Here is a 17,464-nt window from a genome sequence, read left to right on the forward strand (position 1 = left end):
TAATCCCTGAGGGATTAAAATGTAAAATCTTTCCTGTTCATCCTTTGGCAGTGGTGAGGTGGCATTTGGCCAAGGCAACATGTCCCCAAAAAAGTGCTAAATCTCAAGTAAATAAGTCCTTTTGAGCCACAGCAGAGAGCGGCTCTGATACGACACGCAGCAGAAGGTGGACCAGTCCTCGCGCTGCTCACATGAGCTGTTTTACCCCTTTATGCATCCATGATGTTGCTCTACACATCGCTATGAGTATGGTCGGAAATGTGCTCACTGGTGCTTTACAATAACGTGCATATCAAGTAAACAATACAATCTGGAAAGGGAATAGTGAGTATTAGAATGAGGCTCTGGATGGAAGAGAAAAGAAAGGACTGCTGCTGCTTGATGGGTGAATGGAAATGGCAAAATATACCAAAGAGTCAGGCTCAAGAGCAACAGTGCAGTTACTGTCAAGAAGGAGAGACCCTCTTGTTGTTATGAACAAAAAGGGGTGGGGCCTGTCCAAGCACGGTGGATCAAGAGCAGACTGAGCACTAATGCCCACGTGCGGACGGGAGACAGGAAAAAGGCCATGAGGCCGTAGGTCTCCAGCAGAAAGCAACAGGAGTAGGCCTGCCAGGTGAGGAGCAGCAGCATCAGGAAGTGGACTGCCAGGGGCGGCCAGCGGCGACCCGGCTGCACAAAGTGTGATCGTAAGCTATTGCCGTGACATCGGTGGTGGAGGCTCCAGCAGAGGTAAGAGGTGAGGGGTATGTTGAAGAAGACCATCTGGCAGAAGGAAAATTTTTTTATTATTCAGAGAATATGAATCACTTACTAAAGGAAAGCATTTTAAAAACAACAGTGGCCTAAACTTGATGACAATAACCAGCTTCTAAAAGCACAATCAGACCAGCTAATGGCTTCTGCTGCTACTGAATGGAAATATTTATTAGGCAGTTTATTACAGTAATGAAAGTATTGGGAAAAACCATCTTACTTGAATGACTCCAACAATGTAAGTGAGACTGCCCTCCAGGAAATGTCCATTGATGAAGACCCCGTAGGCAAAGCAGGCGCCACTGTGGCCGTCGACCAGCTCTCCTATGAACCACGGACCTGAACCACGACAGGTATGCAGATTCTTTATGTTGAAGCATTTTGTTTTAGTCTGCATCTACAGTGTTAAAGGTCCTATATCAAGCAAAATCTACTTTTTCAGTAAGACACGTCGACGTGAATCTGCATCAAGCAGGAATCTGCGGTCTCCGGGCCTGCAACCAATGGAAGTGACATTGGGGGGGGGGGGGGGTCATCAAATCCAAGCATCTTAGTTTTGGGCAGAAGTTATAGCTCAGGACTAAACAAAGAGATCTTAATGGAGCCAACAGTAATATTTTATCATATATTGTGCCTGCGGTTGCTTCAGATCAAGGGTGTCAAACTCAAATTCCCACTGGGACGAAGTCGCGGGCCAAACTCAATATTTTTTTAAAAGTAACGGCAATGTGCACATTTTCCCTTATCTACAGCTATGTATGGCTGAACCTTTTCATTTGGAAACAAACTTATTTTTGCAGTAACGCTGAATCTGGAATTAATTACACACGAGCAAATCGATTTTAACTAAAGCACGTCGGTGGTATTTGTTACTTATTATGTCTCAATTCTTTTAAATATTTTTATTCCTTAAAATGTGTACACACTCAGAATTTTTTATTTTTGAATCTTTTAAGTATTTCTATTTTATATTTTCTTGTTTATTCTTATTTTTCCCTCTCCTTTGTAGCTCCTTTTAATGAACATTATTGCTGCTGCGACACCAAGCTTTCCCCACTGTGGGACAATAAAGGGATTTTCTATTTATTTACATTCTATTCTTCCATCTGTAATGTTTCCAGCTCCTGTTTTAAAGTAGGTGAAGTCTTTTTTCCCAGGCCAACAACAAAAATAAATAATAGTAATTCTTTTAAATGAAAATGTAATCTCACCTATTACCGTTCATGCTTTGGAGCAGAAAAAGTGCATACAATCAAAATAATGCAAGCTCAGTTCGCTCCAGTCTAATTTACCGTGATGCTCACCTGTTCCAGCCAGAAACACCTGCATCTCTGGGGTTGGCTCTGAGCTGAGGAAGGAGTTCATCAGTGAGACTCCTGTGTTGTCTAGTTCATCTTCATGACAGACAACAGTTGCTCACATAAGTTTGTGCTGCTGAACATGGAGAGAATCTGAGCAGCTGGACCACGCAGTTGTGTCAGCGTGGAAAGACAAACACTGCAGCAGTCATAGAGTCATACTGACTTGAGTGTCATTAAATCATCTCGATGTGGAAGGTCGGTGTGCTTTCTGTCAGCAGCAAACAGATTACTGAGCGGTTAAAATCCATTTCTGGGCTTCAAAGTCTGCAAATTGCTGATTAAACTCAGCGCTGAGTAAGAGGAGTGTTTTCAGTTTGGCCGATGCAAAGGACGGTACCGCTGCAGACGCCGATAAAAGTAGCATGGGTGCTAATGACTGTAAAGATACCGGTTTTTCCCTTTGAAGCATAAACATGTTCCATCTTTGTTGAAACTCCCTTCCTTCTGCATCAGTCTTTCTCTTCCTGGACATTTTGGGATAATTTGTGGATACAGGGTAACTGCAGGTTTAAGGGAGCCAAATTTAAGACTTTTGAAAACCTTTTCTAAGGCCACTTAGACCAAATTTAAGCAATTTTTTAAAATTAAATTTAAGCTATAATTTCCAGCTATTGCCTGGAACCGGTGCTAACCACGTCGCGAACGTGGGGTTAACCATCCAGTTACCATTAAACTTGCACTTCCCCATGGCACAAGCTCCCACTAGCTTAACCAGCTAATGTGCTCATCTAAAAATAGCCCCCTTTCACAAGCAACTGAATGTGTACAGTTCAGCATATGCCAATATCATACACAAAAAATGCTGCACACTAACTAGAAATTCATGAAATTTTATAGAAATAATTGGGTCTTTGGTCATTCAAGACCATTGGAAACTGTATTTAAGGATCATTTGCCATTTTAAGGCCTTAAATTTGGAAAAGCAAATTTAAGACATTTGAAAGACCCGCGGGTACCCTGGGATAATTATTTTCACTCGTTGCATTAAGTAAACACAAATTTGGATACACTGCGACCTAGTGGTGAAATACTGCCACTGCACTGGGAATATGATCGCGATGCATTATGGGAAATGTAGTTTATAGTCAATGTATGCTTTGAAGGGCACAGCCTATTTTAGACACTTGAAGCTCTCGCGGGCCAGGGCCTTGTGACTGACACGTGTTCTGGAAGGTGAATATTAGCATGATAGAGGCCTTTTAAGGTTCAAAATAGAGGACAGAAGTTCCCCTACCTAAAGCCGTGTACAGGTTGAACAGCAGCAGAGAGTAGTAGAAGGTGTTCATTTTACTAATCAGGTGAAGAGACGTACACGCCGTGGAGAAATGTCCTGTAAAATAAAACAAATCCAAACATTCTCTGTTTACGCCATAGTTTCAGGTTTGTTCACAGCCATACGTCTGTCTGCAGCTCACTGGGATGAAGTTATTATCCAGGTGCCCCTCAGAAAGCAACACCTCTCACCTCTGCCAGAAGGAAGTTGTAGGAACCTGGAGGCGAGCAGCACACTGACATTCAGCAGCACAGCGGATATAAAGAGGACTCGGCCCAGAATGTAGTGGTCTGTGAGGAGGATGAAGGACTGTGCAAAACCAAAACTGGGAGTCAGACCATCCTCCAGAGTAAAGTGCTGCTCTCGCACCAATGAGCGGCCGGCAGAGTCCTGATCCAAAAGTGGATACCAGAAGATAAATGGCAACAGGTGCAACAGTAGAACAAAACTTCAATTATAATTTTATCAAAATAATTACAGAAGCAACAGTACTAATAAGATCCATGATTATTTAAAATGAAATCACTGACCTCCACTTTAACTCTGATTGTGTGCAGCCCAGTGAGGTACAGAGATGGATCCCACTGCAGGACATAAAGAGGGCCTCCAGCAGAGTGGCCATTCCCCAGAGCTTCCCCGTCGATGCTCACGTGCACAACAGTGATCGGGACTTCTGAGAAGGCTAAGATCCTTCAGGAGGTTGCATGGTGGAAATAAAACATCAGTACAAGTGCAACCGGGGGAAATACATCTAAAACAATAAGGAGGAGTCTGCACAGATACCTGACGTGTGTCGATTTCCTTATCCGCCCTAACGGTTCAACCCCGGGGTGGAGGTACTGGGCGTCCTTCGGGTTTGTGATGAGAACTGCAGGCCACTGCTCAAACCGCAGGTCAGAGAAGCTCAACAGGTCATGGTCAAAAGCCAAGACTCTGTACCTGCGCAAAGATGGGAGGAGATGTTACTAAACAAACAAAGTCAGGAGAGGGAGGAGAATCTTACACACCTCCGGTTTTCCATCCAGTCACCCAGCTCCAACTCTAAGGTGCCTTGTGGATGTCGGCTGTGAAGGACGGGCATCAAGCCACCGAGTGTGTGCAGGTGGCCACACAGATACGCAGCTGCAGACCTTCAAAATAAAAGCCCAGACACGTATATAAGCAAAATGTCTGCAACAAAACCAGTTGGAGAAAATAACCGTTTGCATTATTTGATTGTTTAAAAACTGGTACAACATTTAGCACCTCATCGCGTCTCTGACTCCTGGAGATGGGGAGACAATAGTAGAGGTGGTGTAGTGGCCAAACCAGATCGACTGGTTGCTCCTCAGACTCTCAGCTCTGAATGTGTCCAGCAATTCCATCTGGCTCTAAAATATAAAATAAACAAATAAATGAGTAAATTTATGATTAAATAAGATGATTCTTAGGTCATCTGGCCAATTTTTAGACAACAAATGCAAAGAGCTGTGATTGGAAAATTACATGCAGAACAGTTTACATATGCATTTCCAATTATGTAAAACTTTCAGATGCTGCCTTGCAGCTAAAACACCTAAACTTTAACCACTTTTGAAATATATTAAACTTAACTTAAAAAAACTTCAGTTTCCAATAAATTTTGGTTTCATAATTTATACTCATAAATTATAATCCCTGCTAAAAAGCTCAACTCTGCCACCTGCTGACACAAAGACGTGCCAGCACTCTCCTTAAAACGTGAACTCTGGATGGCATTTCCTAGCTCGGTGAGACCGATTTCAGTCCATCCATCCATTATCTGAACCACAGTCAGGATTTAAACCTGCAACCTTCTCACTGTGAGACTACCAACTGAGCCACCATGCGGCCATATTGATTTCAACATTGAACAAATTATTATGATTGATTTTTATCATATCCAAACAACTGTACATATCAGTTTAATGCCATAAACTTGGTAGGTTGTAGCTCTTAAGTCTGACAGAGACTCACAAAACTGGAATTTACCTGATCGAGAATACCAACAAAGTTATACGGTCTCTTTGGTCCCGGGGTCAGGGTGGCATCGACGCAGACGAACGAGTAGTTTCCAAATGGAGTTTTGTGAACATAGTGGAAAGATCCAACTTTCTGATTAGCTGAATATTTTCTAAAAAAATAAAAAAGGAACAAAGCAAAGAGTAAATGTCAATCAGAGCAGCAGGACACAATACACTGGTCTTGTCTGGAGTGAAGATACTTCGATATATAAATGAATGCTAGAGAACCCTAGAGACAGCACTGAGAAAATTAGAGGATTAATTAAAATATTATAAATATTCTATCAGACAAAGAACAGCAGAGATCCAACTTCTGTTCTGGTCTTTGTGAAGCTTTTGCCAACTTTTCTCTCCAAACCAGTCACAACTCCAGTTTCAAAAGAGCAGAACTCTGAATCCTTGAGCATACTCTTTATCTGGATACTGACCTGTAATAATTGTTGATGCTGTCCAGTGAAATTATGTTGAAAGCATCTGATGGAAACATGAAACAGTGAGACCAAGTCATCCATTGAATCAATAAAAAGATTTCATTAGGAACATAGGAGGATTACATGAATTATTATAAAACTGGTGTTACAGTGCAGCCTTATTAATAAAATTAATGGATGATTGTAGATAAATGTGAACAGCAAAATCATTTGGATTCAATTGGTCTTTGCCAGACACACGACCTGCATGTCAACCACAACCCCTTAGCGCCACCTTGGGTGTAAGACTCGCGTTGCTAGGATAAGCCGTGGCCAAAGGTCAAGCAGCACACGAGTGAAAAGGATGGTTAAAAACAACAGGGACGAATCTAACCGGCCTAGTGGTAGAGTGTACGCCCTGAGAGATCGAGGTGAAAAATCCCGGTCAGGTCATACAAAAGACTTTCTAAAAATGGGACCCAATGCTTGACACTCAGCTTTAAGAGGTTGGATTGGGGGGGGTTAAACAACCAAAAAGTTCCCGAGCGCAGCCACTGCTGCAGCTCACCGCTCCCCACAGGGATGGGTCAAATGTGGAAGACAATTTTCACCATACACCACCAGTGTGTGTGTGTGTGTGTGTGTGTGTGTGTGTGTGTGTGTGTGTGACAACTATGGGACTTTAATCTTTAATCCCTTACAGTGATAAACTTCTGAAGTGAGGTAGGATCGATATTTTCATAAATGGCCTACAATCGACAGCGTAGATCCTTACGACCTCAAAGCAAACAAATAGAACTCAGATGTTTCATTATCGCCGAAAATATATCACGTAGCACAACTTCAACATATTTATAATCAAGTAAAAATAAAAATAACATTACTCCACTAACACAGGCCAGGTTTTCTTTTCTGGATGGGCCTTAAATAAACAAGTCATTATTAGAGACCGGACTACTGACATTTCCAGATCTGGTTCAATTTAAAACAGCACAAATATAAGGCAAAAAAAAACAACCAACTTCACCTAAAAATAACAATGAAACTGTTTCATGTCAAGGATGGAGGGTACAACCTAAGAGCCCATTTGAATTTTAAAACACAGTCTTTCAGAACAACATTAAAAGCTGGTGCATCTCAGTGGCAGGTTTTCAAATAAGGAACGGTCTGACAGATGACATAAAGCAAAGTAAACACATCAGCCAATTCAAAAGAAAATTCAAAGAACAAACTTTTAATTCATATAGAAATGAAGAGCAGTAAAAACCTAGAAAAGTTTATAAATTATTGATACTGTATAGATGAGAGCCTTGTTTTGTTGGGCCGCAAAGTTGCAACAGTGACTTTGTTGCATTTCTTTTTTCCTTTCCATGTTTTTTTTTTTAAAAGGTGTAAATTTGTTAAAATGAATGGATACTCTTAGTTTAAACTGGATTTATTTTTATCTCTTTTGAAACATTAAATATTTAAAGGGGGTAGGGCCTTAAAAGTGCATACTTCAACCTACCTCCGTTTCAAACAATGTTGAGTGTTACAAATTATCTTATTTACTTTATTATTTTTATCGTAAGGTGGCCGGTGCCAGTCGTGGTGGCAACCCCCGTACCCGCTGGTGGACACCAGAGGTTCGGGGAGCCGTCAGGCTGAAGAAGGAGGCCTACAGGGCGTGGCTGGTCTGTGGGTCTCCGGAGGCAGCAGACAGGTACCGGATAGCCAAGCGGGGTGCAGCAGTGGCAGTTGCCGAGGCAAAATCTCGGGCGTGGGAGGAGTTTGGTGAGGCCATGGAGAAAGACTATCGATCGGCTCCAAAGAGGTTCTGGCAAACTGTCCGGCGCCTCAGGAGAGGAAGGAAGCAACTCGCTCACACTGTTTACAGTGGGGATGGGGAGCTGCTGACGTCAACTGAGGCTATAGTCAGACGGTGGAAGGAATACTTTGAGGAGCTCCTCAATCCCACCAATGCGCATTCCGAGGAGGAACCAGAGCTGGGAGGCCTGGGGATGGACTGTCCGATCTCGGGGGCAGAAGTTGCTGAGGTAGTCAAACAACTACACAGCGGCGGAGTCCCGGGGGCGGATGAGGTTCGTCCTGGGTATCTCAAGGCTCTGGATGTTGTAGGGCTGTCATGGTTGACACGTCTCTACAACATTGCGTGGTCATCGGGGGCAGTTCCTAGGGAGTGGCAGACCGGGGTGGTGGTCCCCATCTTTAAGAAGGGTGACCTGAGGGTGTGTTCCAACTATAGGGGGATCACACCCCGCGACCCGGACCCGGATAAGCGGAGGAAGACGAAGACGAACGAAGACGAAGACTTTATTTTTAATTGTTAATGTTTGAAAAAAATAATTATCAATATAAGTTACAAGTAGGTACAAAAACAATACCTACATTCAGAGGTTACGCTGGACATTTTGTTGTGATTTTCATTTATCAGATAATAATAAATAAAATCTCACTATTTAATTTTCATTAATATTTAGTCTAAACAAGCTGACCAGCATGTCCAGCAACATATTATTGTTGAACAATTTCACCTCAAGTAGGAACATTTCACCTGCTGTGTTCTGGTTCTGCTGCTGGCCTGTGACCCATAGCGAGCTGCACCGAGCATGGTGTCCTAGTCTGAGAAAATGCTCAGATGTTCTGATGGGAATCATTTTTGAATGGATTTTGTTACCTCCGCAATGTCTTCTGTGCGTAATGTTTAAAATGTCTGCACACCTGCATGTGTCAGGGTAACTGTAGTCTGTCAAAATGACCAACGGCCATCAAAATAAATTTAACTCTTTTTGCCTTCTTGTGAAGACAGCATGGCAGCTCTTCACACAACAGGGGTGTACCATTTTCTGCAGGTTTATAAGCTTACAACACACAAAGCGACCGATACTTCTGTTGTTTATACACTCAGCTATCCCATCATGCAATGCGCTACAGCACCCAATATGTCATCTGACAAAGACCAACTGCAAAGCAGAAAAGGAAAGGTGTGACCACTTCCTGTGTGACGTTAACTGACTCAAAAATCCTCAGAAGGACACTGTCGGAAAACGACCGAACTTCGGCGTTTTTGTGCTTCAACATGGCAAAATTGATTACCATGATTTCCTCGAATGTCAATCCATTTGGTGCGCTCCATCACCCGTGACCTCTTCAGGACGTTGTGGTAGGCTTGCCACTCCACCTCGTGCTGAAGGGAACCTACCTTACTCTCTGTTTTTGCATCTGTTAAGTCACCTGTCGAGAAAAACAATTCAATCAGGAAACAAAATCAAAACAGGACATATCTATTGTGGAGCACATCCACAGCTTTAACCTGATTCCAAATATTGATGGACTCACAAAATGTCAGGATGCGGCTTTAATCAGAGCTTTAGTTATTATGTGCTTACATTTCTTTTATGTGACTTTTCCTGACAGATACTGAGAGAGTAGCTCATTATTGGTCAACAGTAAAACTGAACAATAAAAGGATAAATGACCAGCACTTGTATAACACCTTTCAGAGTCAGAGAACTCCAAAGTGCTTTTATACTAAAGTGTATCATTCGTCCATTCCCACACACATTCACAGATTGATGGTGATGAGCTGAAATGTAGCCACAGCTGCCGAGGGGTACTTTGACGCACTGAAACCAATAGGAAGCTTTAACCTCAGCGTGGCTGTGGTTTCAGTAAGAGAGAATCATTGCACTTTTGACTAAAAATCGATCTGAGAATGAACTGAGGAGTGAATCTTTCTAAAAATGGAGCATGAAGGAAGCACGTAGATAGAAAACAGTGGTCCAAGACCCTTGATGAGCTTCAAGGGGCTGAAGAAGAAGAGCAACACATTCATTCAATAAAACTAATAATCAGTAAACCATGGGTGTTCACAAATCTAAATGATACACATTTCAGAATGAATATATTCTGTATTTCTTTTTCAAAATGACACAAATTGCCTTCAACTTGGATCTGATATTTAAAACACTGGCATCCTGCCTTAACACTTTATTTGGTCAGATTTGAAATAACTCGACTGTACCTGTTGCCAGCACAAGAGCTGGGTTGATCACCTGGATGGTGTCGGTGCAGAACTTCTCAAAGTCTGGAATCCGCTTTGGGTCGTGAAATCGACTTATGTGAATGTCAGATACCTTCAATTACACGTATAAAACAAACAATGCAGCAGTGTGAGGGCTGTAAAACACTTGAGCACGATCTGTCTGCAACCTGCATATAACAGTGACCCTTTTCTGTCAATCATTCATCCAGTTCCCCAAACTCTAAAGCCAATGATTACTACGTTACACACAGGCTACATTGGTTGCTATAATCATGTTATACTCCTCTAGCTCAATATACAGCTAGAAGTGCAGAATGACAGCGCACCTGTATAAACCAGAATACGTTGTTCAACTCGCCGCCGGGAAATGGTGGTGTACTCCCCCTTAATCCACCTCCATCGCCGACAACCGGGTTCCGAACGCTGCGTTTCGGATGCCAAGTGGTGTCATACCTATCCAGCATCCAGGAGGCGATACCAGCCAGGACCAGTCCGAGGATGACAAGCGAACCAAACAGCTTCAGCATCCTCCTGTGGCGACGAGAAAGGGGGCCGTCTTGTCTAGGACAGAAAAAGAGCTAGCTACGGCTAAAGAGGATGAACCACACTAACATCTACACACTAGCTCCATGGCTAACAGCTAAAGCTCAGACCGTCTATGTCGCTGCCACCGGGGCCACGGGAGAGGCATGAATGTGCGGGGTTCGTTCACGGCTCCGTTCAGCTGCCTTCAGGGAGACGGAAGAGGGGGTAGCTCAGTGGTTAGCCAGCTGCTCCCAACAGCTCCAACCGGTAGGCGAAAAGATCACGTGTACTACGAAGAGCTCCCACTCTGACAGTTTTCCAGAGTACCTGACGGTGCTTCCTCGTAACCTGTATTATGTCACTTCAGTAAAGTTAGCAAGATATTCACAGATTCGACTTTTGCGGCTCAATAACTTCTGAACAGATTAATATTTCGAAACATAATATACATCGTTGGAGTCGTGGCAAGGTAGTGAAAAATATGTTTTTTTAAACGTCATCAGCTAAATTGTGCCCTGTGAGCCTATGAACCTTGAGCGATCAGGGACCGTGTGAAAATAGAATAACCAGAAACGACTCATAATCAGATCTTTAAAAAAAAACAGCACACCTGAACGCTGCAGTGTCACCAAACTTACAAAATATAGCACTACACAGTGTTGTTCAAACTACACTGGTTAGTTTAACCCAGTAACACATTTTTTACTTTGGGTGAAAATTTAAATGATGTAAATTTAGAAATGTCCATTTTGAATCGTGGTGACACAAAATTCACACAGCAAATTATCATTGGATGCCGATCGTACTACACTGAAACATCTAGTGACACCAAATTGACACCAACACATTACCACTTACCTTAATCTACATACTACACCTTTAGTTTTTTTACTTCTCCAATGTTGGGTGAATCTTTCAAACTTAGATTTTTCAATAGCTCATACACTGTGTCGTGAGTCAGGCCACCGGGCTAGCTCTAGGTGTTAAGTCTTAAGGCCCTGACTCATGGTACTGGATGGTGGGCTTGACCTCTGACCCCTCTTGATGAAACACCCTTATTCTGTGGAGAGATGTGCAACCTTGTGTATTCCTAGGCTTTAAATCTGGTAAAATTACCTTTATTTTGCTGTAGGAAGACTCTGCTGTACCAAAACACACTGCATGAGCTTATACAGGCTCAATCACAGACCCTGGTCAGCCTTCCCCCTTAACAGGAGAACGCTGATGTAACAAACTTGGGATGGAATGAAGCAACCAGCAAACTCGCCTTTTGCTGTGCCAGAGAAGGAGGCCCCCACATGTTGTTTTTTTAATTCCTTCCCGTAAGAGGGAAATGCTTATTCCACACACAAAAAGGAAAAAAGGTACTCCAAATAAGGAACAATAGCGTAGGCTAAATAGGAAAAGCTCTTATTAAAAACCCGAGATTCTAGCAGATCTGAGGAGAAAAACAGATCTTTGTGTCAACACACTTCTCTACCACCAACAACTTCCAAAAATCAACCCACAACCCAACTCCCAATCATACCCAGCCAACACTTTTTATTTAACCCCTCCCACCGTCATGCATTACGATATTTTTTCATTCTTCCGGGCTGTTTCTTGTTTTATTACTGTCTAGAATCAAAGGTCAAGTTTTTAAACACCTGTTGAGAGGAAAAGAGTCACATCTTTATTTTTGCAGCTCCTCGCATCTCTTGCAGGCTCATTCTTCTGCAGTGTGACTTTTTGTGGTTTCCTGTCCTCCCTTTCATGCGCATGGCCCCATCTTCTTTTTCTGTTTTTGTCACACATGCAGTCCTTTTTTGGACCTCATGCTCTGGTTTCACACCTTCACACCTTTGGCATCTCACACATTCACACCTTTGGCATCTTGGTTCCGTTGGACCCAGTCAGTTTGTTCCACAGAACTGAGTGCAGAGAGGGGGGCTAGCGGGGGCAGGGCAGGGGCCACATACACACCCAGAGTCAGGGGCGGAAGTGCAGAGAGTGGGGGCTTACTTTTTTGAAGAAAAAAAAACTTCTCTGATTTTTCACGAATTTATAAAACTTTGTCATTTCAATAGCTTCTACACTATAAACTCTATTGACACAAAATCATGTCTGCTGATCAACACTTACCTGCTCTACATACTACATCTTTGACTTTTTGGGGGGAAAATCCATCTATCCATCCATTTTCTTCATTTTCACCCGGTAAATCAAGAGCTTCGCCTTCTAGCTCAGCTTTCTCTTCACCACGACAGACGGGTACAACGCCCACATCACTGCAGATGCAGCACAAATCCGCCTATCGATCTTGCGCTCCAGCTTTCCCTCACTCGAGAACAAGACCCTGAGATAGTTAAACTCCTTTACTTGGGGCAGGACCTCATCCCTGACCTGCAGAAGGCCTTCTACCCTTTTCTGAATCAAGACCATGGTCTCAGATTTAGAGGAGCTGATCTTCATCCCAGCTGCTTCACACTCGACTGCAAACCGCTCCAGCGATAGCCGAAGATCACGTTCTGATGAAGCCAACAGGACCACATCATCTGCAAAAAGCAGAGACCTGATCCTCAGGCCACCAAAACGGATGCCCTCAACACCTTGGCTGGACCTAGAAATCCTGTCCATAAAGGTTATGAACAGAATCGGTGACAAAGGGCAGCCTTGGCAGAGTCCAACTCTCACTGGGAATGAGCCCAACTTACTGCCGGCAATGCGGACCAAGCTCTGACACTGGTCATATAGGGACCCAGGGCCTGAAATTCACTGCAGGATTGCGGGTATTGCGCGTTATATAGTTGCTTCTCGCAAATCCAGTTTTATAATGCGGGAAAGTCCCGCACAGCCTGCAGCGAATGTGGACGTTTGTATCGGAGCCATTAAAATCCCACAACATCGAACCCGTTCTTCATCTTGGTGATTGGCGGCGCGCTGGATTTTTTTTTCTCCCCACTTATCAAAATACGAGCTCAGTCCCTTGCTAGCAGCAAAGCAGTGCTTCGGTTGGCGGATTTAACGCCTGCATGCAGACATGGACCGCTGGTTAAAACGGAAATCTAACAACGAAGGGGAACCTGCTCCCAAAAAAACTGTACAAGAAATCCCCAGCACGGAAGGCAGCGAGGGAGGAGGCGTTGGAGGCAGGGCGGGTGGCAGCGCCGATTCCAGCGATGCTGTGAATGAGACGGATCCTCCGGACTTTCAAAAAGGTAGTGCCACTGAACGTAACGTTAGCAAGCAGCCTAAAGATAAGTTTCAGGCTAACTGGCTCAGACTGTATCCCTGGCTTGAAAATAACAATGGTGAAATGAACTGCTCCATTTGTAAAATGTACGGCGCTGTGCCTTTTGCAAGTCGATGCTACAAAACATCAACTTTACGTCGTCACGCTGATGGTGTGTCTCACACTGCAGCAATAAAAAGAAAACGTGAGGCGGATTCAGCTAAAAGTGTAATGACCAAAGCTATCGAAGATGCACATTTACAGTCTGCTGCAGAAATGAAGGGGCTCCTGAAAACTGCATATTTTATTGCAAAAAATGAAATGGCAAAAGCTAAATTTTGCCATGTGGTTAAATTCCTGAAAGAAATGGAGTGTCCTGCTTTCAAAAAACTTACAGAAACATCAAGCTATGGTAGCTACATCAATGAAAAAGGACTGTCAGAAATGCAGCAAGCTATTGCAAGCACACTTGTGGAAGATATTGACAAAGCTGTTGAAAGAAGTCCCGTGTTTTCATTAATATTGGATGAATCTACTGACATTAGTAACACCAAACGACTGATTATCTATGTCAGGTTCATAGATGACAACAACGTCAAAACAAAACTGATAAGGAATTCTGAAATTGCTGATGGAAGAGCAGACACTATTGTTGAAGATGTAAAACAGCTATTGACAGAAAAAAAACTGGATGGAAAAAAACTTGCTGCAGTTTGCACTGATGGAGCTGCTGTAATGACAGGATGCAGACAAGGAGTTATTAAAAAGCTCAGAGAGCTATACAATCCAGACCTGGTAGGAATCCACTGTACGGCTCATCCTCTCGCACTTGCTGCCAGTGATGCAGCCAACTCTGTGCCACAGGTGAAACGGTTTCAGCAGGATTTGAGATCAATTTTTATTTTTTTCAGTAATTCTGCTGTCAGAAGCAACAAGCTGCATGAATTGCAGAAACAGCTGGATGAACCCCAACTGAAGTTCACCCAGCCGCATGCAGTAAGGTGGCTGTCAATTCACAATGCAGTGTCGGTAGTGTGTAGATCACTGAAATCCCTGAGAGATGTCCTGGAGCACATGGCTTCCTCTAATGCACAAGATGCTGACAAAGCTAAAGGTCTGCTACTAGCTGTGAGACAGTTTAACTTTGTGGCTCTTTGTCACATGATGAAGGACGTACTGATGCATGTAGTCCTTCTCTCAAAACATTTTCAAAGAGAAGATCTGGACTTCTCCACAGCACAGCCAATGGTTGAAAGTACCAAAGAAGCCCTGAAGGAAATAATCGTCCACCCTGGCCCTGCAGAAACTGAATTCTTCAGCTCTCTTGATGGAAACAAGTTTAAAGGAGACAAAATTTTTGACTGCCACACCCAAAAACCAGCCTTTGATGACATGAAGAGCAGGTACGTGGGATCTTTAATGACAGAGATTGAGAGAAGATTCCCCTGTGAGACACTGGATGTTCTGTCATGGTTTACGATTTTGGAGCCAAAAAAAGCCATTATGGCAAAAAAGTCCGATAACTTTTCTCATTATGGCCTTGAAAAACTCGACAACCTTCTTGCACACTTCTCAAACTATGTAAGTGCAGTGGATGGACGCTCGGAGTTTGCCTTGCTGAAGCAAACTATGGTTTCCAGTGACTCGTACGCCTCATTGACCTTCCAGCAGTTTGCAGAGGCTGTTTTGAGTGGCCATCGGGGTGTGTTCACTGAAATGGAGAAGCTCATTAAGATCGCTTTAGTCATCCCAATTGCCAGTGATGTCATGTGAACGCGGATTCAGCACACAAAACAGGATAAAAACAAGATTCAGAAATTCTCTGAATAACGCAAACCTCACCAATCTGATGCTGATTTCAGAGCTTGGCCCTCCGCAAGAGCAGTTTGATTTCAACAGAGCTTTCATCAAATGGAAAGAGATGAAGCAGAGGAGACAGAAGACAGAGAGGACAGAGGACCAAGCGGAGCGTGGGAGAACCCCGCTCCAAAACTAATTAGTACTGTGAGCTAACAGATACATTAATGTACATAGTTGCAATCGTGTTTGATGCCACATCAACGAAACTGTTTGTGTTAAAAGTTAAGTTAATGAAAATTCATCAGTTTGAGATAGAGGAATTCAGAGAAAGAAATCAGAGTAAGAAGCGAAGATGGAGACAACAGATAAAGAAGCACAAACAAGAGCAAAGATGCAGCCCAGAGAGTTGGACAACAAACTTCAGCAATGAAAATTGTTAAGATAATTTCTAATACCAGTGCAGCAAAAAGGAGCATTTTTATTTGATTTTTATACTTCAAAGTTATTACAATGGAGAAAGATGCAGTGTTAGAGGCCAAGAAAAAGACAACATTCGGACAAAAGAAAAGAAGGCCACAGATGCAGCTATGAGGACCACTAAGCAAGATTAAAAAAAGTTAATAAATGCATCAATCTGAGGTAAGAATACAACAATGTTAAGGCCTGTTGTTAATCCCACAAGTAGTTCCTGGAAAGTTTATATTTATTTTTTTAACTTCTGTGTGAGGAAAGAAATCAGGCAGAGGAGATGAAACAAAGAAAGGGACAAGAGCAACGAAGATGAGAATGCTGCAGGAGTCCAATGAAAGCTGCTTATAAACGTGATGTAAGGTATGATTAGTACAACATAAGACTGCACATTTGGTAATCACCCCCCCCCCCCCATATATATAAATTCCCCCTGTACAGACATATGTGAAGGGGGAATTCCCCCCTGTTTTTAGAAGTGAATTTCAGGCCCTGGGACCTAACAGCCCGTATCAGAGGGCCTGGTACCCTATACTACTGGAGCACCCCCCACAGGGCCCCCAGAGGGATTTGGTCAAACGTCATCTCCAAATCCACAAAACACATGTAGATTGATTGGGTGAATTCCCACGCACCCTCCAAGATCCCCCTGAGGGTATATAGCTGGTCCACTGTTCCACGGCCAAGACGAAAACCACATTGTTCCTCCTAAATCTGAGGTTTGACAATCCGATGGACCCTCCTCTCCAGAACCCCTGAATAGACCTTACCAGGGAGGCTCAGGAGTGTGATCCCCTCTGTAGTTGGAAGACAACCTGTGGTCCCCCTTTTTAAATAGGGGAACCCCCACTCCGGGCTGCCGGTCCAGTGGGACTGCCCCCGATGTCCACGTGATATTGCAGAGCCGCGTCAGCCAACACAGCCCCACAACATCCAGAGCCTTAAGGATTTCATCTACCCCTGGAGCCTTGCCACAGAGGAGCTTTTTGACCACCTCAATGACTTCAGCACCAGAGATTTGAGAGCCCAACTCAAAGTCCCCAGACTCTGCTTCCTCACTGGAAGACGTGCTGGTGGAATTGAGGAGGTCTTCGAAGTATTCTGCCCACCGATCCACAATGTCCTGAGTAGAGGTCAGCAGCACACTGTCCCCAAAATAAATAGTGTTGGTAGTACACTGCTGTCCCTTCCTGAGGTGCTGGATGGTGGACCAGAATTTCCTCAAAGTTGTACGGAAGTCTTGCTCAATGGTTTCACGGGACTCCTCCCACACCCAGGTTTTTGCCTCCGCGACCACCCAAGCCACATTCCACTTGGACTGCCAGTATCTATCAGCTGCCTCTGGAGTCCCACGGGCCAAAAAGACCTGATAGAACTCTTTCTTCAGCTTGACAGCATCCCTAACTGCTGGGTCGGGGGTTGCCACCACGACAGGCATCGACGATCCTGTGGCCACAACTCTGGTCGGCCACCTCAACAATGGTGGCACAGAACAGGGCCCATTCAGACTCAATTAGAATCGGACTTATGTTAAGAAGAAGAAGAAGAAGAAGAAAATATCATTTCTATAGCGCCTCTCAAGATAAAAATCACG

At 43.6% G+C, this 17,464-nt stretch overlaps 2 protein-coding genes across 2 annotated transcripts; one reads left to right on the top strand and one right to left on the bottom strand.

Annotated features, from left to right (window-relative positions):
- Positions 1-336: 336 nt before the first annotated feature.
- On the bottom strand, positions 337-10,596 carry tmem62 (transmembrane protein 62). Its single transcript, XM_015969596.3, has 13 exons — positions 10,193-10,596; positions 9,846-9,957; positions 8,918-9,055; positions 5,840-5,885; positions 5,380-5,521; positions 4,636-4,760; positions 4,398-4,520; positions 4,174-4,329; positions 3,921-4,080; positions 3,582-3,780; positions 3,352-3,447; positions 977-1,095; positions 337-765 (listed from the first exon to the last, which is right to left on the bottom strand). The coding sequence occupies exons 1-13, from the start codon at positions 10,391-10,393 to the stop codon at positions 472-474; spliced, it is 1,911 nt and encodes a 636-aa protein (XP_015825082.3). The 5' UTR covers positions 10,394-10,596; the 3' UTR covers positions 337-471.
- A 2,814-nt stretch (positions 10,597-13,410) lies between these two features.
- LOC139063865 (zinc finger protein 862-like) lies at positions 13,411-15,375 on the top strand. The gene has a single exon (XM_070546777.1). It carries the CDS (start codon positions 13,411-13,413, stop codon positions 15,373-15,375), a length of 1,965 nt encoding a protein of 654 aa, XP_070402878.1.
- The last annotated feature ends 2,089 nt before the right edge of the window (positions 15,376-17,464 follow it).

The sequence above is a fragment of the Nothobranchius furzeri genome, chromosome 18, assembly GCF_043380555.1.
Source record: "Nothobranchius furzeri strain GRZ-AD chromosome 18, NfurGRZ-RIMD1, whole genome shotgun sequence".
In the NCBI taxonomy this organism is placed as follows: Eukaryota; Metazoa; Chordata; class Actinopteri; order Cyprinodontiformes; family Nothobranchiidae; genus Nothobranchius; species Nothobranchius furzeri.

Coding starts and splice junctions, on each gene's coding strand:
- tmem62 (XM_015969596.3), bottom strand. CDS start 10,393: ATGCTGAAGCTGTTTGGTTCGCTTGTCATCCTCGGACTGGTCCTGGCT. Junction 9,958..10,192: donor ACGTATTCTGGTTTATACAG/GTGCGCTGTCAT, acceptor GTGTAATTGAAG/GTATCTGACATTCACATAAG. Junction 4,081..4,173: donor AGGAAATCGACACACGTCAG/GTATCTGTGCAG, acceptor AACCTCCTGAAG/GATCTTAGCCTTCTCAGAAG.
- LOC139063865 (XM_070546777.1), top strand. CDS start 13,411: ATGGACCGCTGGTTAAAACGGAAATCTAACAACGAAGGGGAACCTGCT.